Below are 27,283 nucleotides of genomic sequence, written 5' to 3' on the forward strand. Positions count from 1 at the left end.
ATGTTTTATGGATTTGATTAATTTATAACTTGACCCAAAAATTTGTGTTGCGACTTTATTGAAATATTGAGATTTTTGGTGAGAGAGAAAGACACAAGCAGTTAGATATTTGCATAATTATCACTCGAAATCAATCAACTTTATGACTTATTTCAAAAAAATCATTCAACTTAATTTTTTTTTCTTAAAACTTATATAATTTCAATTTAAGTATCATTAAAGTTACTATGACTTAATGTTGCACGTTTCTAAGTTAACTTGAGCTAATTTTCACTTAATCACTCAACTTTAGTTGTTTTTTCAATACCGTCACTCAATTTTAGCATACTTAGTAAAACTTAAACCCTCTCAATCTCAATTTGAGTAAATCTAAATTCCTTATTACCTATGATTGCAAGTTTACATGGCAACACAAATAAATAATTATTTCTCTCTCTTTACATCTCTCCTAATTTCACATTTTCTAATTAAAATTTTTACTATTGAATTTGAATTTTTTTTAATTTAATACTATTTGTTTGTAATTTGAAGGAATGAATTGAAATAATTATTTATTTGCGACAACCTGCAGGTTTATGTTGTAAAAATTTTGATTAAAAAATGTGAAATTGGGAGAGATTTGAGGAGAAAGAAATAATTTTTTTTTTTTATGTGTGATAATCTGTAAATCTCCTATTACAAGAACAAGAATTTTAAATATACTCAAATTGAAGCTAAGGGAGTTTTAAGTTAATAAAAGAAAAAATTAAGGTTGAATAACAATATGGAAAGACACCTAAAGTTGAATGATTATTAGTGAAAATTAACTAGATTAACTTAGAAACTTATAATTTTCGATCATAGTAATCTTAATGATATTTAAATGAAAATTGAATAAGTAAAAAAAAAAAAAAAGACTTTTATAAAAATAACTCATAAAATTCGAGTGATAATTTATGCTAATATACCATCATTGTTTAGTTTCTACATGTAGATGCGGAACTCCTGTTGCCTCATCTTCCAATGAAGGAACAAAAGAGTCGTCTACTTTTACCCTTTGAGATTTCACACTAGCAAACTTCTTATTCAAATTTGCTTCTCAATCCATTTCCAAATAAGCAACACCGCAAGCATCATTCCCTGCTCAGAGAGGGAGAGAGCGTGCATGCGAGTAAGAGAGCGAGTGTTCCAAACCAAACATCAAAACCACCAAAAACACAACATGAAGTTGGGAGCCATTTTTTCCGCCAAATTGGATTGACGAATCATCTTTTTCTCTTTCTTGTTTTTGCTGTTCGCTGATCGAAGCAAAAAAATTTGCCGCTTTTCTCATCTTTTGACTGTAAATCAAGGTTCCAATCATCAAGGTATTCATTTTAATTCTCTGTTTTATGCTTTTCTGATCGATATTCATATTGGGTTCCTCTCTTTCTCATTTGGTGGCTTTAATTTGAACTTCAACTTTAGTTTGACCTTGGGATTCTTTTCTTTTGAAGGGAGGTGAACTTGGGTTTAATCAACCGTGTTGGAGATTGGAAAATTGTTAGGACTCTGTCGAATTTAGTAAAAGGGAATATAAATATTCAGTTTAAGAAAAAAGAAAGAAAAGTTTCAAACAATAATTGTGCATGAAAAATATTCTTTTTAATCATACTAAACAAATTTAGATGTTTCATGGTGTTGAAGGAAAACATACGGTGCATTTGCTGGTTCAGAAGTGGTTGATTCCTTGTTATCTATGGGTGAATTCGAAAATAGCTCTGGGATTTTTCTTGTGTCAACCATAGATAAACCCAAGACAAAAGATGTACAATGCGAATTACCTATATATATTTAATTGCTTTTATTTTTTTTGTGGATCATTTAATTGCTTTAATAACAATGACTTTTATTATTTTTTTATATTAACACTTTGTTGATAAAGGTGGAAGATTACAATTTTTTTTTTGAGGGAGTTTATTATGTCTATGATTGGTGTCTAAGAACTTTTATATTTAGAAAACATCAGTCAAATTGCTCGATCCACAATTACACGAGTTGGTTTAACTGATTTTTCATACCATATTGCTATTCTCTCTTTCTAATTTCCTTTGTTTTGTGGTTCACTGCTTATTAATATTGATTTCTTTATTGTAGTTTCCCAGGAGATAAGGGAGCCTTTGCTGAATTCCAACTTGGAAGTGATTTTTTCATCGCAAATATATTGTAACTGTCCATTATGGCATCTTCCTCTGCATCTCGAAAAGGAAAGTATGATGTGTTTCTTAGCTTTAGAGGAGAGGATACCCGTGACAATTTTACTAGCCATCTCTATGATGCTTTATGTTGTAAAAAAATCAAGACCTTCATAGACAATGACCTTGAAAGAGGGGAAGAAATAACACCAGGCCTTTTGAGAACAATTGAAGAATCAATGATTTCTGTAATCATTTTCTCCAAAAATTATGCATCTTCTCCATGGTGCTTGGATGAAATGGTGAAGATACTTGAATGCTAGGAAATTTATGGTCAGATGCTTTTACCAATTTTTTACCACATAGATCCATCTGATGTTGAAAGACAAAGTGGCAGTTTTGCAGAGGCATTTATTGAGCTTGAGAAGAACTTCAAGGAGAAAATGGAAAGGATGCCCCGTTGGAGGGCTGACTTGATGAAAGTTGCTAGTATATCAGGATGGGATTCCCAAGTGATAAGGTATGTGTCAAACTGTCAATTCCTTTATGCGTTTCTCATTTTCATTTTGAAGGTTTCATATATAGAAAGGAATATAAATAAACTTTGTGGCATTTTTATGCAAATGTAAATGTAATTGACAATTAATTTTACAGGATAAAAAAAATACAAAATACATACATTTAAGACCTTATTTGGTATCAATTATTTTGTCTATTTTTTGTTGTTTTTGTTCAATACTGAAAATTGTTGTAAAACAAGTAGATAAAAACAAGTAAAATCCACTTTTCTGGTTTTCAAATGGTTGTAGTAACATGTTTTTCTCCTTTAAAACAAAAACAGAAGGGACACATGGACCCAAAAATAGCATTTTTGCTAGTAAAATCATGGTCATAATTCATGAAACCCACTTGAGTTGAGCTAGCAAACATGTGTCTTGCTTGTTTATGTTGTCATGTTTACATAAATGTGACTTATTATGTTTATCCCATTGCGACCATTAAATTCAAATTTAGTGGTTGAGATTTCATCAGTGTAAAATCTGGCAATTGATTTCCTTCTATGGACCAAAATGGCTTTCTTTCACCAGAAAATATTTTCTCTTTTGACTTTGTTTCTTAATTCATTAAAAGACCAAAATGTTCAATATTCTGCGATTCAAGAACTAAAATGTTTGATCTCAAAAATGGAAGTCTTTGAAAACGAGGACTAGAAGTGTACTTATTCAGTTTATTTTGAAACAAACCATCAATTTTTGTTAAAGAAAATATGTTGTAACATTCTTGATTTGTTTTAAACATGAATGATGATCCCTAAACCATTGAGAAATTAAGTTCATTACTGCCTTGTGAATATTGAATGACAATAATTTTCCCCCAAAAAAGAAAATCTTTATGCACAACAAAAATAGTATTTTATTTCAGAAAACAAATGAAGAACCTAGAAAAAAAAGTGTCTTTTCCAACTCTTTAAATTTCCGTTGAGTGGTTAAACAAATGAAGGAAAGTTTTGTTATATGTTTATAATTTTTTTTTTCTTTTTCATATTTTTTTTGTTGTGTAGAAGGCTGATGTGGGAAAAAAAAATGGAATAAAAGAATTGCAATTTTGCCTTATACATGGCAATACCTAATTAATGGTTAGAACTAATGGTGCTATTGTAACAAGGTTTCAGGACTTGAAAGAGGATAAAAAGGATCTGTACCTTATTGATAAACAGTGTACAGTGTAAGGACTTTTGATGTGGTTAATTCTCTTGTTGTCAAATTGTGTGTTTAGAAGAAACCTTTCATTTTTTTTTCTCTTTACTATACTTTTTGTCTTAACTCTTTTAATTTTGTTAGGTCTGAGGCAAAACTTGTGAAAGAAATTGTGCAACATATTTTGAGAAAATTGAATTATGCATCGTCAGGAGATTCAAAGGGTCTGATTGAAACAGACTTACACATTAGGCTGATTAAAAATTTGTTACGCGTTGGGTTGACAAGTGTTTGTCTTGTAGGAATTTGGGGTATGGCTGGCATAGGTAAAACAACTATTGCTAGAGCTATTTTCAACGCTCTCTTAAATCAATTTGAAGCTTGCATTTTTCTTGAGAATATAAGGGAAGAATCAAAACAATTTGGGGGGCTATGTCATTTAAGAGAAAAGATTCTTTTTGAATTGTTAGAGGAGGAAAATCTACATATTGTCACTCTCAATGTAGAATCTATCTCCATTAAGGATAGTATTCGCAACAAAAGGGTCTTGCTTGTCCTTGATGATTTGAATGATGTGGATCAGCTAGAAGTCCTGATTGGAAGATGTGATTTTGCTTTGGGAAGTAGAATTATTGTGACATCTAGAGATAGGCATGTTCTTAAGAATGGAGTTGATGAAATATATGAAGTTGAGGGATTAAATGATGATGAAGCTCTTCAACTTTTCAGTTTGAATGCTTTTAAGAAAAATTATCCCACTTCTGATAGATTGGAGCTATCAAATAGGGTGGTGAACTATGCTCAAGGAAACCCCTTGGCACTTAAAGTTTTGGGTTCTTTCCTGTTTGACAGAAGGAGAGAAGATTGGGAAAGCACATTGGATAAACTTGGAAGAATTCCTCAGCCTAAAATTTTTCACATGTTGAGAATAAGTTTTGATGTGCTAGATGACGAAGAGAAAAATATATTTCTTGATATTGCATGTTTTTTCAAGGGGCAACAAATTGATTTCATAAGAGAATACTAGATGGTTGTGGTTTCTCAGCAGGCATTGGAATTAGTGCTCTTGTTGACAAATGCCTTATTACCTTCCTAGGAAACAAGTTGGAGATGCATAACTTGCTGCAAGAGTTGGCTCATGAAATTGTTCGCCAAGAATCTGTTAAAGAGCTGGGCAAGTGCAGTAGATTGTGGAGTCCTACTGATGTTTATCAAGTGTTGACCAAAAATCTGGTGAGAGCCATATGCATGGTATATATAAATATGTATATATTTTTCCCCCTTCAGCTTTACATATTTGTGTAGCTTATGCTTTATTTCTTCTTTCTTGTGATGTTCAGGATCTAAAAAGGTTGAGGGAATATTCTTAGAAACAACTAAAATTGGAGAAATGTACTTGAGTTCCAAAGCCTTCATGAGGATGTATAACCTTAAACTGCTGAAAATCCATAATTCCATAGTTGGAAAGAACTGTAAAGTGCATCTGCCTTGTGGCCTTGAGTTTCTTTCTGATGAGTTGAGGTATCTTCATTGGGATAGATACCTCTGAGCTCTCTGCTATCCAATTTTCAAGCAGAGAAACTTGTTGAACTGAACTTGCCTAACAGCTGTGTTAAACAACTATGGACAGGAGTACAGGTATTCTGTATTATTTATCTCAATTCCCTTTCTACCCCTGCTTTCTCTCAAAAATGGGATGAGCCTGTGCTAATTTTTTGTGCCTAATCATATGGTTTTCGTAGAATCTTGCAAGTTTGAAAGAGCTCAACCTTAGTAATTCTGAACACTTGACCACATTTCCAGACCTCTCACAGGCCAAGAATCTTGAGAAAGTGAATTTCGATTACTGTACTAGCTTGATAGAAGTTCCCTCTTCTATTAGGTTTCTAGATAAACTTATGATTTTGAGTATGAGATGCTGCACAAGTGTTGTGAGCCTCCCTAGTTGCATTAAATTGAGATCGCTTAAGACTCTTAACCTTTCTGGCTGCACAAATCTTAGGGAGTGTCCAGAGATTTCAGAGAATATAATGTATTTAAATTTAAATGGGACTGCAATAGGACACCTTGCCAAATCAATTGGGCATCTCAGTGGACTCGTTGCATTGAATATGAAGGATTGTAAACGACTATGGTATCTTCCAGAGAGCTTGCATTTGTTGAAATTCCTTGGGACTACCGATTTTTCTGGCTGCTCATCTATCACCAAGTTTCCGGATATTTCAACTAATATCCAATTCTTGTACTTAAGTGAAACTGGAATAGAAGAACTCCCCTCGACAGTTGGTGAGCTCTCCAAACTCTCTTGTTTGGATCTGAAGAACTGTAAAAGGCTTAAGAATATTCCTTGTACCATTTCTAAGTTGGCATCACTTGAAAAGCTTATTGTCTCTGGCTGCTCAAGTATAAACAAGTTTCCAGAGGTTTCAAAGAGCATAAGGAAGTTGTTCTTAGATGGGACAGCAATAGAGGAAATTCCATCATCAATTGAGTATCGCTTTGAACTTGTTGAATTGAGCCTGCAAAACTGCAAAAAGTTTGTATTCTTCCAAGTTGTATTTGTAAGTTGAAATCTTTGCAAAAGCTCAATCATTAAGATGCCTTTATTTAGGTGGAACAGCCATAAGAGAGTTACCATCACCCATCGAAAATTTGAAGGCACTTTCCAGCTTGGAATTGAGGAACTGCAAAAGAATTCGGGGATTGCCAGTGTTGATCTCAATTGTTCATAATTCAGGTTCACATTTACAATTCTTGCGGAAGCTATATCTAACTGGTTGCAGGATGTGCCACATACCTGACTGCATCGGCTACTTATTCTCTCTAGAAGCTTTAGATCTAAGTGGAAACTCTTTTAATCGGATACCTGCTAGCATCAGAATGCTCACGGAGCTGCAATATCTCGGTTTAAGGGATTGCGAGTTGCTACTATCAATAAGAGCACTTCCACACCAGTTGACAAAATTAGATGCATACAACTGTTTCTCACTCCGATATGTGTCAATTGACTCGACTATAGTTGAGGGAAACATTTTTGAATTCCTTTTCACTAATTGCAGAAACTTGCACGGGACTGCTAGGCACAACATCATGACATATGCGCTAACAAAATTTCAGCTTTATTCAAAAAGATTGCACAATCAGGTCTCTTCTCCTACCTCCACCACGCTGCCTCCTCTTCCCCTTTTTTATAATATTTATTTATTTATTTTAACCGACCATCTCCCATGTTAAAAATCATGATTTTTGTGGTGCAGATGCCTTACGTGCGAGCAGGGGAATCTGGTTTTGCTTCCCTGGAAGCAGTATTCCAAAGTGGTTCAGCCATCAAAGTGGGGGATTATCCATGGCAATCCACCTGTCTCCATATTGGGCTAATAGTGAGTTCTTAGGTTTTGCCCTGTGTGCTGTTATTACTTTTAACAACTAGAACATGAATGACTTTGGTTTCCAAGTTAAATGCAGATATCTCTTCAGAAATGATTATTATGACTGCAAAGATCTCCATTGCTATTTTGGTGGTTGGTATGGTCGTAAAACTGCTAGGAATTATTGGGAGGGAGAGGATAGTGAAACAGCTCATACATTCTTTGGGTATGATCCCTTTGTGGATGTCACAAAAGATGATTGGTTCGTCAAATACAGTAAGCTTCTTGTGGAATTCTAGCCTGAAGATATGAACGGTTATCCTTTACGTTGTTCTAACGTTATCAGTTGTGGGGTTGGTATGCTATATTTTCAAGAGGAAAGATTCTGTCAATGTCCTTTCATCCATCAACAAGTTGAGGAAGCATTATCAAAAACTGAGGGTCAAATGTGTTACGGTGAGGAATATATGGGAGCTACTGTTACTGGGTTAAAATTCAGTGAGTTGAAATTGGATGTATCTAGATATCGTCAATTTGGGTGCTTCGATTTGATTGACCAGAAAGAGCTTGACCTTCTTACCTCGGAGATCATCATAGATAAGTCTCAGAAACACCAGAATATGCATGACCTTGTTGGCCTACTTTAAAAAGGTCAATGAATGAGTTTATTAAAAGTTAGTAAACTCAACAATCATGTCACAATTTTTGAATTATGAAAAATGAATTGGAATGTGACCAATAGCGCACTATTTTTAAGTATAATGTACTGAAAATTTTCTGCGTTGCAAATAAAAAATTTCTCTCATTGTGATGAAAGGGAGAAACTTTCCTAGATTTATTTCATTATAAACTCAATACACAAATATGTAGATTTCAATTTCATCATTTATATTGTCTTTGAATTAACGATGAATGAGATTTAGGGAAGAATTTTCCAAGACTTTAGAAAAGCTGATGTCTCTCTTTGCCTTTTGTATTTTTGCTGCTGGTGTCAGTACCTCCCTTGACACGTGGGTGTCATCTTGGTGCCTGCAGTTTTATGGTTTGGTGATCAAGCCGGCCTTCTATGTTGGCGATGTGTTCTACCAATTTTGTGTTTTCTGTTTTTTTTTTTTATGGTCCATAGTTGGCTGACTGTTTGCGAATTGTTCTCTTTGATCATGATGTATGCTAATGCTGGGCTTATCGTTGAGCGTGTGAATCTTTGTACTCATGAATGAAATTATTTTCTTGATCTTCGTATGGTTTCTTTTAGAATAAATCTTTTAGAAAAAAAGTTTTAATTAAATTTTCACATAATTATATTTTATTTTTATTTATTATAAGATAAAAAATTTTTAAATTAAAAGGAATTATAATTTTTCATAAAAAATTAAAATTGATAAAAAAATTAATTGAACTAAATTGCTGTAAAGTTCTAATTTTTAAGTAAGGGGAATGTAAAAAAAAAAAAAGTAAAAAAAAAAAAGAAATAGACTCGTCTCAAAATTTCAATCTTATAAAAGTAAATATAACGCAAAATAAAATTTTGTATTTGCAATATATATATATATATATATATATATATATATATATATATATATATATATATATATATATATATATATATATATATATATTTATGTATTTATTGACAAAATTTAATTTGGTATATTTTTTAATATTTGTTACAAATTAATCTGAAAGTTACAATTTAGTTCAAAAATTAAAATTTATGAGCTAAATTTCTTAATTTAAATTAAAAATCAAAAAATTTAATTTCTTAATTTTGAGAGTAAATTTCTTAATTTTTTGATTTAAACATAAAATTTAAGAAGCTCAATTTCTTGATTTTTTTTTTAATTTTTAAATTAAATTGAGCTTAAATTAAAACTTATAAATTAAATGAGATAAAAAGTTAAAGATTTATTAAATTGAACTTTCAATAATTACAAGAATGGAATTGAGTTTTACATTATATCCCTTCCATTCATGCCTCGGAGATTCCTTCATCAATATCCTTAGTCATGCTAATCACAAAATCCATGCACTTATGAAGAACAGGAACATTCTCATTCAGCTTCTCATGTTCAAGAGTCACTTCTACCAAGCTCCCCTGACTCTTGGGTGTGAGTTCCCAAGTGACGATAAGGACCTTGCAAATCTTGAACACATCACCTTTCAGACCAATAATAGTTACTATCTTCTTTTCCTCCTCAAATTCAATATTCTCTTTCAGGACCTTAGATCTTCCATCTGTGCAATGGTTTTATTACAACTAAAAAAGCATTAATAGGCAAGAAATTAATGTGAAATATTTTTATTCCAAAATATGCATTTTAAGGAATTAAAATCAAAATTTTTTGAATTTTGGCTAACGGATATCAGAATCATTGTCAGAGTTGTAAAACCCAATCCATAAAAAGAAAGAAAAAAAAAGGGATCAAGAGATTTATTGTTGTTGCTGTACCTTTAGTGTATCTCCAGACCTGATGGAGCCAGGAGTGACCAAATCACCTTCATGGACATTAACTCCTTGAATATTGGTAGGAGTGTGGTTAGGAATCTGATGAGCTTGCTCCTTCCAGAGACTCAAGAATTTATCAGGACTTGAGTTCAAGGACAATCTTCAACTTCCCCTTGAGAGCCATGGTTTTCTGTCTCAATAAAAGAATGTATATGGCACAGATTTGATAGGCTAACATGCTGTGTTTATATAGTTGTCAGGCATATGTACAATTTGTGTTTGCTGAGGGGGTAGAATACAATGACACATGATTTTCGCATTTGGATGTATCATATGTTGCGAGGCACAATTCACAATTTATTTATCATGTCAATATTTTATTGAGAAATTTGGAGTTGACACAATTTATATATTATGTGTACTTATTTGGATACCACTGTGATAATTTTTTGTTTTCAGTAAAGAAATTCTTTTAATGTGTTATATAAAAATTTTATGTAAACATTGACTAACTGTAATCTCATAAAATCATTAAGCCAAACTCATCATTAATACCTAATTAATAATATTTGATTGGGAGAGATTATTCACTGCTTTAATTATGTGCATTTATTTTATTATATTTATTTATAGTCTGTTTTTCATATTTTAAGAGAATTTTATTTATTTAAGCATTAATTTTATGTATATTAATTATTAAGTGTATCTATTAATTTCTCTATAATTGAATATATCTTCTCAGATTTATTATTGTTAATGAATATAAAGTGAATAAATCCTATACTTTGTTTTTTAGAAAATTGTACTCTATGACGTGCTGATTTTTCTTTTAATAAGAGACCTAAATTTGTAATTAATCTGATTAAACTCGTAAAAATCATGGAGTCTAAAAGTGAAGTGCACAGTCCGTCTATTGATCAATCTACATATTTTGTCAATACTATTAATTTTTCCAAATTCTTTATATTATTTTTTTGTAAGTGATTAATTTTATGTATGCAAAATATATATGTCAAATTTATACTTCTTTTTTTGTATTTTATTTTTTAATATATATATATATATATATATATATATATATATATATATATATATATATATATATATATATATATATATATATATATATTAGTAAAACGAAGCATATAATTTTTAGCAAAAAGATTTTACATTTTGCAATAAAAAAAAATCCTTGAAAAGTCCTTTATTTATATGAGTAATGCTTACCTATATTTGGATATATACACCCAATTAATCATTATATTAATTAAATATATATATATAAATAATTTTTTTTATTGATTGAGTATTTACACACTTTAGTGCTGTTAAGAAATTTCCTTCTTATATTTACACATGAAATTGTAAGGTAAAAAGCATTAGGCTATGTATTTTACACTTTTGTTATAGCTGTTAAATAATAATTCAATGAATCAGTAAAATCCAACTAAAAAAATGGTTAATTCGATTTTGAATAATTTTTAAGTTAATTTATTATTTTCGATTGTATTGCAATTTTAATAAATAATATATATATATATATATATATATATATATATATATATATATATATATATATATATATATATAATTAACCAAAACGAATAAATATAAAACATTCAGTTTGATTTATATTTTTGCATATTTTATTTTTATATATATTTTATTTAACAACACCAACTTACTCAATATTTAATTAATACTTGTAATTTTATTTTATTTAAATAAATGATGTTTTAAATAACTTATTCAATTATTGTTAGTATTATATTTTTATATTATTTTACTTTATGAAAATTTATTTTATTTAACAATCAATATATAATATAATCATTCGATTTAGTTAACTGCCTTTAAATTTAAAATAGGATTACGGATTAATAATACAACCATTGATTAATTTGATGACGTACATAGATAACATATTTAATTAATACTAGAAAAATGTAACAAGATATTGCATGAAAATTAATAATAAGCAAATAATTGTTGCCACTTCCCTCCCTTATCATGGCCAGCTAACATTTTGCTGCCAATATCAATAATTCTTAATCAAACTTATAAAATATATTTTACCGACCTCATGTATTGAGTTTAAATTATTTTGAATTGAATATTATTTTATATTTTTATTATGAAATATAAATTATTAGAAAAATAACAATAAGTTTTAATCATGTAGTCACTCTTTTTAAGGGAATTATACCTCTATTGTGTTGCTGTAAAGTAATTTAGGCATATTTCTCTAAAATAACAGAGCTAAAATAAAATTTTAAACAATAATTTTAGATTTCTCCCAATAATGAATTAAAGAATAACATTATTGATTATAAGCATAAATGAAGAAAAGATATAAAAGAAAGAAAAAATAATAATTTTTGTTCAAATTGTTATTTATAAAGCCTTTACACCTTTTAGAATAAATATAACATTTTGAAATAAATATAACAGTTCACATCTCTTAGAATAATTACATTTGTTCACTTTATATCTTTTAAAATAATTACTACTTTTGGTTTTTGGTTAATATTAGATATGTTTGCTCTCTTCTCTTTCGAGACCAGGAGGCCATTAATTCAGCATGATCCACACCACAGGTATGGCACATGACCATGGTGGTATTAATTTAGTTTATCAAAAGAGGTTTCACTATCACAAGTGACCAATGCTCTTCTTTCTAGCAGATCACCAAGGAAAAACATGCTAGCTTTTGCAATATTAATTTTAAATAAAAACTAACCAAAGAATTACTAGCTTTCAATGAAAAGGATACATCATGATTCATGAGTCTATTCTTCTTTCAATAGAAACGTCTATGAGACTTTTTGGGTGAGCTTTCCTCTTAAAAGGGAGTCCACTAGCACACTCAGGGTCGCAAAATATATGTGCAGCGACATCATGCAAACAATAATTCCTAAGAAGAACTGTAACGATGGCCTAAAACTAAACAGGAACACAGATAGAACCGTAGTCAATAACATTGCCATTGTAATATGTATTTTTCACAAGTGTACGAACCATATCAAGTAATAAAAATAAGATATTGTCCCACAGGGATTTGAGTTTGAGTACCAAACTATAAAAGTTACAATTATTTGGGCTAACAATTAATGTGTATATAAATTAAAGGATGTAAATAAAGCCACTATATGGAAATATAACCAAATAAGCAATAAGAAAAGTAAATAAATCTCTAAACTATATGTAAAATTACTAAATTAACAATAGGTATGCAGAAACTAGAATTAAATAATGGTCAGACTCTAGAGTTGGGGTTCATGCAATAAATTTATTAGGATTTGGTTAGGTAAATCCAATTTTTGAAGGAAAAATATAAAAATTGAAAGTAGTTCTTCTTTAATATCTTTTTCAAGCAAATTAAAGAGTGTATTAAGAAAAATTAAACTCCACTTTGGTGCGATGCTTAATTTACCCAAAACCCATTAAACACTTTAATCAACTAAAAATATCTCTTAATCCCTAGTTTATCTCTAATACTAGATAAGTAAGTTCAATATCTTGATTATCTATAATTGATTTTCACCTTTTAATCATTCAATCAAAGATTAATAATAAAACCCAAAAAGGCCTAACAAAAGCACATAAGACATGAATCAAAACTTATGTATATTAAAATCTAGATAAATCCAGTCCAAATTCGCAAGTAAAAATTAAACCATTCCACTTAACTCTGAAATCTCAAGTATCTACTCACTCATAATTATTTTTACAAGAAAGAAATATAAAATAAAGTAGAAAAACATGAAAATAAGACTAAAAATAAAAAAATTCAGATAGAGAGAATCTAAATCTCTGAAAATGGAGCTGAAAACGACACTTTTACATAGGTGAGTTCTCTTCAAAATGGCATCTCCTTCTTCTCTTTCTTCAATTTGATTTTTTCTTTCTTCTTGTTATGGAAAATTAGAGAATAAGATTGTAACGCCCTCACCGTCGGTAGTCCGTACATTCTACTGCCCCGGCGACTGACGTCTATCCGGATAGTCAGGGTGTCTGGAACTACACCTAAATGATAATGAGGACACATAAAATGATAGAATACATGATAGGAAAATACAAGAAAATTAAGGTAAAATAAAAGACTTAAAATGAAATTAGGCTGAAAGAGCAGTGTTCTGGACCCCCGAGAAACCCTAGGAACAAATTCCGGGGTTTAATTAAAAATTAACCGAGGTGTAAATGGTATTAAAAATGTCAAGAATAATTTAATTAATTGATAAAAGTGAAGATAAAAATAAAAATAGACAGTGTAAAAATTTGGAGAAATTGTACAATCGGTAATTTTGAAACAGAAGGACTTTAACCAGAAGAGGGGCATTTTGGTCATTTGACACATAGAGTTGACTTTTGACCTAAATGTCCATGAAAAATAAATAGTATTAAAATTTGAAAACCCCATAAAAAGATGAATTTATGCATATATTGTAATTAAGGGGAAATGGGGGGTGTAAATTACAAATAATGGAAACTTAATTATTTTAAGTAATATTTAATTCATTAGTGGAGGTATAAAAGGAGTCAAAAGTGGGCCGAATGTTCCACTAACACTCATCTTCTTCAACCTCTCTTCCTTGCCGAATTGAAGCTCCCAAAACTCCATAGCCAACTTTCATGCAAAGCTTCATTCTCTCCCCTTTCATGCCATAAATCCCATAAGTTCCTTCATCAAAGTTAATCCCCACATCACAAGGAAGCTTTTGATAGTAATTTGAAGAGGTATAGTTGAAGTTTTAGCAAGCTCAAAAAAAGGTTAGTGCCTAATCTTCCCATTTTCCTTCACTAATCCTTGTTTTGAGCTTCGGGTAAGTTGATTTGCTAAGAAGAATTGAGGAAATTGATAAGTATTGAAGAGCCATGAATTCAGTAGCCGTGGAATTAGGGGAGAATTTTTGCATGAAATTGATGTTTAGTAATGTTAATTAAGCTAATTACATGAATTAGGATAGAAGTGCATGTGGGTGTTTGAGGTTTGATTGTGAATTAGGGTTTGTAACCCTAAAAATTTTGAGATTTTCTTTAGGCTTGAATCTGCCCAATTTGGCAGCCCTAATTAGCTTAATTGGTGAATTACAATGTTGATTAAGGTGACAAAGAGTATAGGAATCAAATTACATGTATAAGTGTTGATTTGGATACTTTATCTTAAGGCTTTGAGCAATTGTGAGTAATTAAGGATACTGCCCAATTTGGCAGCCTTGAGGAGCATAGAAAATATGTAATTTCATGACTTAAATGGTGAATTATGGTGTCCATGGATATGTGGAAATGAATTAGGCATTGGTAGTTGAAATTACATACACTAGTCAATTATTTCAAGTACATATTGTTGAACTTGACCAAATTGAATTTAGAGTTTTGAATTGCTTATTATAGACTTGTGTATACTGCTAGATATTGATTGATTGAGATGAATTGGTGATATTAGAAGTGCCATGAATGTATACTTGAAGTTTGGGAGATGGTGAAATGAATATTTGGAGTGTTGTTTTCTGCAAGTTGTGACAATTATTGATAACAGTGTATAAATTGAGTTATAAGTGACCTAGTGTGACTCCAATTGGTATGAGGCCAATTAGAGATGAAAATAAAAGAAATAAAGAAAACATTAATAACAATTTACATTGGATTCTAACTCTAGTCTCCTAAAGGGTTAAGATTCCTAATTAGTTACAACTACCTAATGGTCTAAGTCTTCTAACATGATCCAAACACTTTATAACACTTCTTGAATTAAAAGAATACAGAAAATAGATCAAATATCAATTAAAACCTAAGAAAATACAAGAACATGCATAAATATACAATTTTCAAATTCTGGCAGATTAACAGTAGCAAGAAATTCGATTTTTTAAAAATAGTTAAACATGCCTAAAAATCATAAAAAAATTACAGAAGATAGCCTACATATCATACAATAACATAAAATTTATAAATCAAACAAAACCCTAGCCGAATGATCTACATAAATCGTAACTCTTCTAAGTGACAGAATCGTACTACTTTTTTGTAAAATTCATAACTCATTAACCACAAAAGATATGAATGCAAAACCAATTGGAAAAGATTCATAAGATTCTGAAGTTAATTTTAGATACTAGATTTGCACAAAAATATTAAGGAACAAGGGAGATATGGGCTCCATAAGTCGGATATCCTGCAAATCAGATTTTACAGGAACCCTAACTTCAAACAGCCATAACTTACAAAATATTAAAGCTTTTTTAGTGATTCTTGAGCCTAAAATTAATGGAATTTCGTGTAGAATATGAATATAATTTTTACAAATTTTTTACAGATTTAGAAAATAAAGAAAAATAATAAAAATACGAGAGACAGAAACTAAACATGTGCAGAGTTGTGTATCCCCTCAAATTAAACATGATTACATGATCTATATGAACATATAAAATAAATTGAAGACAAAGAGCATAGAATTAAAATATTGTGTGGCATAGATCTTGAATCTTGAAAAGAAAACAATAAAAACTGACCTTCCAGAAATCTTGTATGAAAATCTTCTTGAAGAAAAGAAAAAATAAGGAAAAACTCAAAGAGTCTTGAATATCTCCAAATTTCCTGTAGCTCTGAATTTTCTCTTCCTCTTTCCTTTCATCCTCTCTTTTTCCCTTCTCTAGTAGGGTATTTATAGGGTTTTGGGAGAGAGGTGTGATAGGGTTTGGAGTCTTAGGATGATAAAGTTTAGATGACTTAAACAACTACAATTACAGAATTCGAATAAGACTGGGATATGGGTGAGGTGTTTCAACCAATAGGAAGACAGAAAAAATGGAAGGCACCAATAGGGAGTGAGGAAGAGAGTGGGGTTAAGGAGGAGAGAGATATTTTGTTATTTTAATTTTTAGAAAATAATTAAATGGGTCCCATTTAAAATTCATAACTAGGCTTTCTTAGGCCCATAGAGCCCAATTAAACTTAATTAGATCCATTTAAGAACTACCCATATTAAATTTAAACAAAATAAAATTTTATTTAAATTTAATTAAATTAATTTCTCCAAAATTTTATTATTATTTTTATTTTTTTCAAGATCATGCCACGGAATTAATAATTCAGCTCCATGCCTCCAATTACATCTTACAGTCATATAATTTTTCATCATCGGGTTTCCCACGGCCTCAATGCACATGCTCATCACAAAACAAGGGTCTACAATGCGCTAACAAAATTTCAGCTTTATTCAAAAAGATTGCAAAATCAGGTCTCTTCTCCTACCTCCACCACGCCGCCTCCTCTTCCCCTTTTTTATAATATTTATTTATTTATTTTAACCGACCATCTCCCATGTGTGCAGATGCCTTACGTGCGAGCAGGGGAATCTGGTTTTGCTTCCCTGGAAGCAGTATTCCAAAAGTGGTTCAGCCATCAAAGTGGGGGATTATCCATGACAATCCACCTGTCTACATATTGGGCTAATAGTGACTTCTTAGGTTTTGCCCTGTGTGCTGTTATTACTTTTAACAACTAGAACATGAATGACTTTGGTTTCCAAGTTAAATGCAGATATCTCTTCAGAAATGATTATTATGACTGCAAAGATCTCCATTGCTATTTTGGTGGTTGGTATGGTCGTAAAACTACTAGGAATTATTGGGAGGGAGAGGATAGTGAAACAGCTCATACATTCTTTGGGTATGATCCCTTTGTGGATGTTACAAAAGATGATTGGTTCGTCAAATACAGTAAGCTTCTTGTGGAATTCTAGCCTGAAGATATGAACGGTTATCTTTTACGTTGTTCTAACGATATCAGTTGTGGGGTTCGTATGCTATATTTTCAAGAGGAAAGATTGTGTCAATGTCCTTTCATCCATCAACAAGTTGAGGAAGCATTGTCAAAAACTGAGGGTCAAATGTGTTACAGTGAGGAATATATTGGAGCTAATGTTACTGGGTTAAAATTCATTGAGTTGAAATTGGATGTATCTAGATATCGTCAATTTGGGTGCTTCGATGTGATTGACCAGAAAGAGCTTGACCTTCCTACCTCGGAGATCATTATAGACAAGTATCAGAAACACCAGAATATGCATGACCTTGTTGGCCTACTTTCAAAAGGTCAAGGAATGAGTTTATTAAAAGTTAGTAAACTCAACAATCATGTCACAATTTTTGAATTATGAAAAATGAATTGGAATGTGACAGATAGTGCACTATTTTTAAGTATAATGTACTGAAAAATTTCTGCGTTGCAAATAAAAAATTTCTCTCATTGTGATGGAAGGGAGAAACTTACCTAGATTTATTTTATCATAGCCTCAATACACAAATATGTAGATTTCAATTTCATCATTTATATTGTATGTGAATTCACGATGAGATTTAGGTAAGAATTTTTCAAGACTTTAGAAAAGCTGATTTCTCTCTTTGCCTTCTGTATTTTTTGCTGCTGGTGTCAGTACCTCCCTTGACATATGTGGGTGTGATCTTGGTGCCTGCAGTTTTATGGTTTGGTGATCAAACTGGCCTTCTATGTTGGCGATGTGTTCTGCCCATTTTGTGTTTTCTGCTTTTTCTTTACATATCCATAGTTGGCTGCCTGTTTGCGAATTGTCTCTTTAATCATGATGTATGCTAATGCTGGGCTTATCGTTGAGCGTGTGAATCTTTGTACTTATGAATGAAATTATTTTCTTGATTTCTTATGGAATAAATCATTTAGAAAAAGAATTTTAATTAAATTTTCACATAATTATATTTTATTTTTATTTATTATAAGATAAAAATTTTTTAAATTAAAAGGAATTATAATTTTTTATAAAAAAATAAAATTGATAAAAAAAATTAGTTGTGCTGTAAAATTCTAATTTTTAAATAAGGGGAATGTAAAAAAAAAAAAAAAAAGAAATAGACTCGTCTCCAATGAGAAAATTTCAATCTTAAAAAAGTAAGTATAACGCAAAAAAAAAATTGTGTATTTGCAATATATATATATAATTTAGTTTATGTATTTATTGAAAAAATTTAATTTGGCATATTTTTTAATATTTTTTTACAAATTAGTTTGAAAGTTTCAATTTAGCTCAAATTAAAATTTATGAACTAAATTTCTTGATTTAAATTAAAAATTAAGATATTTAATTTCTTAATTTTGAGAGTTAATTTCTTAATTTCTTTATTTAAACATAAAATTTAAGAAGTTGAATTTCTTAATTTTTTTTATTTTTAAATTAAATTGAACTTAAATTAAAACTTATAAATTAAATGAGATAAAAAGTTAAAAATTTATTAAATTGAACTTCCAATAATTACAAGAGTTTTCTATATCCCTTCCATTCATGCCTTGGAGATTCCTTCATCAATATCCTTAGTCATGCTAATCGCAAAATCCATGTACTTATGAAGAACAGGAACATTCTCATTCAGCTTCTCATGTTCAAGAGTCACTTTTACCAAGCTCCCCTGACTCTTGGGTGTGAGTTCCCAAGTGACAATAAGGACCTTGCAAATCTTGAACACATCACCTTTCAGACCAATAATAGTTACTATCTTCTTCTCCTCATCAAATTCAATCTTCTCTTTCAGGACCTCAGATCTTCTATCTGTGCAATGGTTTTATTACAACTAAAAAAGCATTAATACGCAAGAAATTAATGTGAAATATTTTTATTCCAAAATATGCATTTTAAGGAATTAAAATCAAAATTTTTTGAGTTTTGGCTAACTGATATCAGAATCATTGTCAGAGTTGTAAAACCCAATCCATAAAAATAAAAATAAAAAAGGGATCAAGAGATTTATTGTTGTTGCTGTACCTATAGTGTATCTCCAGACCTTGATGGAGCCAGGAGTGACCAGATCACCTTCATGGACATGAACTCCTTGAATATTGGTAGGAGTGTGGTTAGGAATCTGATGAGCTTGCTCCTTCCAGAGACTCAAGAATTTATCAGGACTTGAGTTCAAGGACAATCTCCAACTTCCCCTTGAGAGCCATGGTTTTCTGTCTCAATAAAAGAATGTATATGGCACAGATTTGATAGGCTAACATGTTGTGTTTATATAGTTGTCAGGCATATGTACAATTTGTGTTTGCTGAAGGGGTAGAATACAATGACACGTGATTTTCACATTTGGATGTATCATATGTTGTGAGGCACAATTCACAATTTATTTATCATGTCAATATTTTATTGAGAAATTTGGAGTTGACACAATTTATATATTATGTGTACTTATTTGGATACCACTGTGATAATTTTTTGTTTTCAGTAAAGAAATTCTTTTAATGTGTTATATAAAAATTTTATGTAAACATTGACTAACTGTAATCTCATAAAATCATTAAGCCAAACTCATCATTAATACCTAATTAATAATATTTGATTGGGAGAGATTATTCACTGCTTTAATTATGTGCATTTATTTTATTTTATTTATTTATAGTCTGTTTTTCATATTTTAAGAGAATTTTATTTATTTAAGCATTAATTTTATGTATATTAATTATTAAGTGTATCTATTAATTTCTCTATAATTGAATATATCTTCACAGATTTATTATTGTTAATGGATATAAAGTGAATAAATCCTATACTTTGTTTTTTAGAAAATTGTACTCTATGACGTGCTGATTTTTCTTTTAATAAGAGACCTAAATTTGTAATTTATCTGATTAAACTCGTAAAAATCATGGAGTCTAAAAGTGAAGTGCATTGATCAATATACACATTTTGTCAATACTATTAATTTTTCTAAATTCTTTATATTATTTTCTTGTAAGTGATTAATTTTATGTATGCAAAATATATATGTCAAATTTATACTTCTTTTTTTGTATTTTATTTTTTAATATATACATATATATTAGTAAAACGAATCATATAATTTTTAGCAAAGAGATTTTACATTTTGCAATAAAAAAAAAATCCTTGAAAAGTCCTGTATTTATATGAGTAATGCTTACCTATATTTGGATATATACACCCAATTAATCATTATATTAATTAAAAATATATATAAATAATTTTTTTTATTGATTGAGTATTTACACACTTTAGTGCTGTTAAGAAATTTCCTTCTTATATTTACACATGAAATTGTAAGGTAAAAAGCATTAGGCTATGTATTTTACACTTTTGTTATAGCTGTTAAATAATAATTCAATGAATCAGTAAAATCCAACTAAAAAAATGGTTAATTCGATTTTGAATAATTTTTAAGTTAATTTATTATTTTCGATTGTATTGCAATTTTAATAAATAAAAAATATATATAATTAACCAAAACGAATAAATATAAAACATTCAGTTTGATTTATATTTTTTCATATTTTATTTTTATATATGATATTTATAACTATAATAAATATAATTTATTTTTATATATATTTTATTTAACAACACCAACTTACTCAATATTTAATTAATACTTGTAATTTTATTTTATTTTAAATAAATAATGTTTTAAATAACTTATTCAATTATTGTTAGTATTATATTTTTATATTATTTTACTTTATGAAAATTTATTTTATTTAACAATCAATATATAATATAATCATTCGATTTAGTTAACTGCCTTTAAATTTAAAATAGGATTATGGACTAATGATACAACCATTGATTGATTTGATGACGTATATAGATAACATATTTAATTAATACTAAAAAAATGTAACAAGATATTGCATGAAAATTAATAATAAGCAAATAATTGTTGCCACTTCTCTCCCTTATCATGGCCAGCTAACATTTTGCTGCCAATATCAATAATTCTTAATCAAACTTATAAAATATATTTTACCGACCTCATGTATTGAGTTTAAATTATTTTGAATTGAATATTATTTTATATTTTTATTATGAAATATAAATTGTTAGAAAAATAACAATAAACTTTAATCGTGTAGTCACTCTTTTTAAGGGAATTATACCTCCACTGTGTTGCTGTTAAGTAATTTAGGCATATTTCTCTAAAATAACAAAGCTAAAATAAAATTTTAAACAATAATTTTAGAATTCTCCCAATAATGAATTAAAGAATAACATTATTGATTATAAGCATAAATGGAGAAAAGATATAAAAGAAAGAAACAAAAATAATTTTTGTTCAAATTGTTATTTATAAAGCCTTTACACCTTTTAGAATAAATATAACATTTTGGAATAAATATAACAGTTCACATCTCTTAAAATAATTACATCTATTCACTTTATATCTTTTAAAATAATTACTACTTTTGGTTTTTGGTTAATATTAGATATGTTTGTTCTCTTCTCTTTCCAGACCAGGAGGCCATTAATTCAGCATGATCCACACCACAGGTATGGCACATGACCATGATGGTATTAATTTAATTTATCAAAAGAGGTTTCACTATCACAAGTGACCAATGCTCTTCTTTCTAGCAGATCACCAAGGAAAAACATGCTAGCTTTTGCAATATTAATTTTAAATAAAAACTAACCAAAGAATTACTAGCTTTCAATGAAAAGGATACATCATGATTCATGAGTCTATTCTTCTTTCAATAGAAACGTCTATGAGACTTTTTGGGTTAGCTTTCCCCTTGAAAGGGAGTCCACTAGCACACTTAGGGGCGCAAAATATATGTGCAGCGACATCATGCAGACAATAAAAGAAGAACTGTAACGATGGCCTAAAACTAAACAGGAACACAGATAGAACCGTAGCCAACAACATTGCCATTGTGATATGTATTTTTCACAAGTGTACGAACCATATCAAGTAATAAAAATAAGATATTGTCCCACAGGGATTTGAGTTTGAGTACCAAACTATAAAAATTACACTTATTTGGACTAACAATTAAGGTGTATATAAATTAAAGGATGTAAATGAAGCCACTATATAGAAATATAAGCAAATAAGCAATAAGAAAAGTAAATAAATCTCTAAACTATATGTAAAATTACTAAATTAACAATAGGTATGCAGAAACTAGAATTAAATAATGGTCAGATTCCAGAGTTGGGGTTCATGTAATAAATTTATTAGGATTTGGTTAGGTAAATCCAATTTTTGAAGGAAAAATATAAAAATTGAAAGTAGTTGATTCTAAACTTCTCTAATATCTTTTTCAAGCAAATTAAAGAGTATATTAAGAAAAATTAAACTCCATTTTGGTGCGATGCTTAATTTACCCAAAACCTATTAAACACTTTAATCAACTAAAAATATCTCTTAATCCCTAGTTTATCTCTAACACTAGATAAGTAAGTTCAATATCTTGATTATCTATCATTGATTTTCACCTTTTAATCCTTCAATCAAAGATTAATAATAAAACCCAAAAAGGCCTAACAAAAGCACATAAGAGATGAATCAAAATTTATGTATATTAAAATCTAGATAAATCCAGTCCAAATTCGCAAGTAAAAATTAAACCATTACACTTAACTCTGAAATATCAAGTATCTACTCATTCATAATTATTTTTCAAGAAAGAAATATAAAATGAAGTAGAAAAACATGAAAATAAGACTAAAAATAAAAAATTCAGATAGAGAGAATCTAAATCTCTGAAAATGGAGCTGAAAACGACACTTTTACATAGGTGAGTTTTCTTCAAAATGGTGTCTCCTTCTTCTCTTTCTTCAATTTGATTTTTTCTTTCTTCTTGTTATGGAAAATTTGAGAATAAGTTGATTATATATGTGTCAGAAATTTACCTTAAAATATATAATAGGAAGAAATGACAAAAAGGTAGAATGAGTAGTGAGATATAACAACAATCCTAGTCAGCATTAAAATCTACCAGGAAATATGACCTAGTGTTGAATTTGCTATTTTTAATGAATTTTGTGATTTGCTGTCTAGTTTTATATATATTTTATTTGCGTCAAATATGATTGTGACATTTTTTCTGGGTTATTTTAATGCATGAATTTGTTGTTTTTTTTATCATATTTTTTTCATGTCTTAGGAATCTCTTGTATTTTTGTATGATTTTTAGTATTGTTTTATCATGTGAAATAAATTTATTTTGTTAAGTGTTTAATTTTGCCTTTTTGGGTAGAATTAGAGCTTTAGTGCAAATATCTTCTTTTATCTCCGAATTAAATTCTAACTTGTTTGTTTTATGTTTTGCGTGAGTTGGGAGACCTAAAAGAGTTAAAGATAAGGTAGAAAATTAAGAGTTTGCCTAAGAAATAATTTCCTAACTAAATTCAAATTGTGGAAGAGCATCAATATAATTCTTTCCTCTTAGGAGTTTTATTTTAATTTAAATTTTAATAATTATCTCTATTTATTTTGTTGTAATTTATTCAATCTCCTTGCTGTACATTTCAATTATATGGACTTTTATAAAATAATTTTAATTATTTTTAATAATTAATAAATTTAAATAAGGACAAGCCAAATTAAGAAGCCCAAAAACCTTTCTAGGCACAAATGGGATAAGATGGACCCAAAGGTAGATCAAGCCTAAAATCGAAAGCCCAAGATGAACTTCAAAGCCTCTTACATAAGGTTATTGGGCCTAAAAGACCTTGTAATAGCTGTAGCATTTTTATTAATTTTGTGAAGGCCATTTTAACTTTAATTCTCTACTCTTTCCCCCTTTCCTTTCTTTAGTAGTAGGTTTTATTTATTTTACTTTAAACTTTTAATTACTTTAATCAAGTTGAAATAGACTTAATTGGATTTAGTAAATATGCATATGTGGAAACTTGGTAATTAATGGGTTTAAATATATAAATTAGAAACCTTGACCCCTTTATGTGTGTGATATGAATAAAATGCCTTTAATATTTTTTCCTTGTATTTCAAATATGTTCATGTATAATGAATTGGCATGTAAATTAACTTGGTTAAATACGCAAGTTGGACAATATGGTAAATAAGGTATATAACATCAGTAAATTTAGCAAAATAATATGATTAGGAATTATATGTTTGTGATTTTACTTGTATGAACATGTATGTGTAATAATTTAGCTTACATAAATATGTGTTAGAGGGTGCCTAACTCTTTCCTTTTCTTGTACCTACTATGTCGAATTATGGCCATTGGACTCATGGTGAAAGAAGGATAGTGGACCTTTACAAGGGGTAAGTTGCCATCCACATCCATTCTTATGAATTTGTCCTGGTTATTACTTCGATGGCAACTTCTTTCCTCTGCCTTTAGTGTGTTAATATCTTAGTATCGTGATAGTGTTATAGAAACATAATGCTGAACTAGCTAAAATGGGTAGTGCCAATCAAGACACCTTGCACACTCATAACTCAATTCCTATATTTTTAAAATTAAATTAAATAGTTTCTATAAATTGATTGTGCTTCAAAATTTGCACATTTCTTCATGTATTAAAGCAATCAACTGTGTCAAAATAATAAAAATACCCTTTGCACCATTAACCAAAAAAATTCAAAGAAATTCTTATACTAAAGAGATCCATAGTAGATTGGACAACGAAATAAAAATTACAAATAAATATTAAAAGATAAATTATAAATAAATTAAAAAATGTACTAAAAGTAATAAAACTAATTTCCTTTCATTAACTTCTAAAACTTAATCTTTATCTCAACAATAGCCAATGCAATTTTTCTTAAAAAAAATTAAAAAGAAGAAAATTCTAAAGTAATGGATAGTAGAGGAAAATTCATCTCTCTAAATTTCTTTGAGACAAATTTGTAAACAAAAAGTTTCGAAAACTGAGCCCATGTTAGACGTCCCCTTACCACAAGGAGGATGTAGCTTGACATCTTGCCTTGGCATTAGTCCTAATACATGCTACACACACTCAATTAACCACATATCAGTCATCTGCATTTTAATATTGCCTATATAACTATATCCAAAATTTGAAGGCATCTTTAGTTCTATCATAGACCACTGTTACTAGCTTTTTAAAGACTATGATCTACTTGTATGCTAGCTTTACTCTTGGTATTAGCTTCTGCTATGAAAGATTTGTCATATACATTGACCCATCAATTCTTTAGTCCTTTGCAGTTCTGTTATAGTCGTTATCATGGAATCTACTAAACCTTATGCCATATGTGGCTATGGTTGTAGTTGTTTCTTAGCTTAGGCAGCTTTTGGTCTCATGCCATGGCATTTAGGAGATGGTGGTTCATTCTGTAAAGATGCCTCATCCTAAGCATTCGGCTCCTCAACAATAATAAGTCATCTTCCTTAATAAATAACTTCTTAAAAAAAGCACCGATTTAGCAAAAGACAACATAAAAGCCATTTCATAAGTACAATAACAAAAAATATGAAACAATAAGATATAATGTTGAATTAAAAACAAGGAAGGATGAACAAAGGACAAACAGGAGACCTATACTCCGCATGTGATATCATAAATCTAGAGTCTAAGTTTTGATACCAACTTTATCACAACCTAATGCAACGTGCTATGATTGCACTAGGGCTTGGACTAGCATAAAGTTCCCAAAGCTTGTAGTAAGCCTAAACTCCTCATCAAGTTGATAAGGAAGCCCAAACCTAAGAAATCAAATGGATAGAGTCCGATCATAAATTAAACATCTTAATGGGGAGTCAAACTCACCTAACTTGTAATTAAAACACCCACATACAAATGGGGAGCTTAGCTCACTGTCAACTCAACACACAAGGCAACATCTAATAATAGATATGCAAACATGCAGTAAAACATAAATGAGGGAGCTCCGCTCAACCTATCTCTCCATACATAAATGTAAATTAAAAAAAAAAAAAACTCATAGGTTTTGGGGAGCATAGCACAACACTCATACAATCATCCATAAAATGTTTTACATCCCAAAAAAAAATTGCACAAATGTCTCTAGGGAGTAATAACATAACAATAAAAATGCAAACCAAATAATAGTATAATATATGAGGAATAAGATGCGAGTAATTCTTCAATAAATAAAAATTAATCTTCCTATCACCTGGAGAAAAATAATTGGATAAGAATGAGCATTCAACTAAGGAGTTTAGATATTATATATAATTATAATTTCTATAACTACCTAGGACTAATTCATTCATTATATGGAATTCTCACCAAGCAAAGATTCAGATAAAACACCCAATATTCACAGAATGAGATAATTTGGAAGTATGTACACACCTGCCATACACAATGAATATACATGTAGGAGTTGATCCCTATCTCAGCCACTTAGTCCATAATCAGTGATGGTGTGACGCCCCTCACCCGTCTACAGTGTAGCCGAGCGAGGAGTACCACATTCGGTGCCGGAGAACCCTATCTTGTCTTGTCATGTCTATTGTAAATTTTAATGTCATTTAAATCAGGTAATTTATGTGGAGAATTTTTTTTTTTATATCTTATTTCTGTGGAGACCCGGATAGATCCTCCTCTGTTTTATTAGCATCTGGTGGGTTTCACTAACACCTGTTAACATATTCATAGTCATCTCACATATTTTCATATCATATTCTCTTTTATCATATCATTCACAACTATTTATAAGATCTCAAAATGAAGTATCATCTATTGCATTCATATGGAAATTCATAGATAATAAATTATAAGTTTTCATTTTAATCTCAAGTTAAATTTCAAGTCCAAAATGAAATACATCATAAACTAGTAATTACATCATGACTAAACATAATGAACCAAAATACTAGTCTATACATGGGCCC

The 27,283-nt window shown here is 29.7% G+C and overlaps 1 protein-coding gene and 2 pseudogenes across 1 annotated transcript; 1 reads left to right on the top strand and 2 right to left on the bottom strand.

Annotated features, from left to right (window-relative positions):
• Positions 1-1,226: 1,226 nt before the first annotated feature.
• Positions 1,227-8,273, top strand: LOC110663846 (disease resistance protein RPV1). Its single transcript, XM_058131258.1, is given in 10 exon segments — positions 1,227-1,346; positions 2,116-2,673; positions 3,995-4,860; positions 4,863-5,082; positions 5,189-5,385; positions 5,388-5,488; positions 6,232-6,391; positions 6,394-6,438; positions 6,441-6,994; positions 7,108-8,273. Coding segments are annotated over 9 exon segments (2,754 nt in total). The 5' UTR covers positions 1,227-1,346; positions 2,116-2,197; the 3' UTR covers positions 7,243-8,273.
• A 914-nt stretch (positions 8,274-9,187) lies between these two features.
• Positions 9,188-9,848, bottom strand: LOC131171130 (MLP-like protein 28; annotated as a pseudogene).
• A 9,130-nt stretch (positions 9,849-18,978) lies between these two features.
• LOC110663852 (MLP-like protein 28) lies at positions 18,979-19,639 on the bottom strand (annotated as a pseudogene).
• Positions 19,640-27,283: the final 7,644 nt, after the last annotated feature.

Source organism: Hevea brasiliensis, chromosome 12, assembly GCF_030052815.1.
Source record: "Hevea brasiliensis isolate MT/VB/25A 57/8 chromosome 12, ASM3005281v1, whole genome shotgun sequence".
In the NCBI taxonomy this organism is placed as follows: Eukaryota; Viridiplantae; Streptophyta; class Magnoliopsida; order Malpighiales; family Euphorbiaceae; genus Hevea; species Hevea brasiliensis.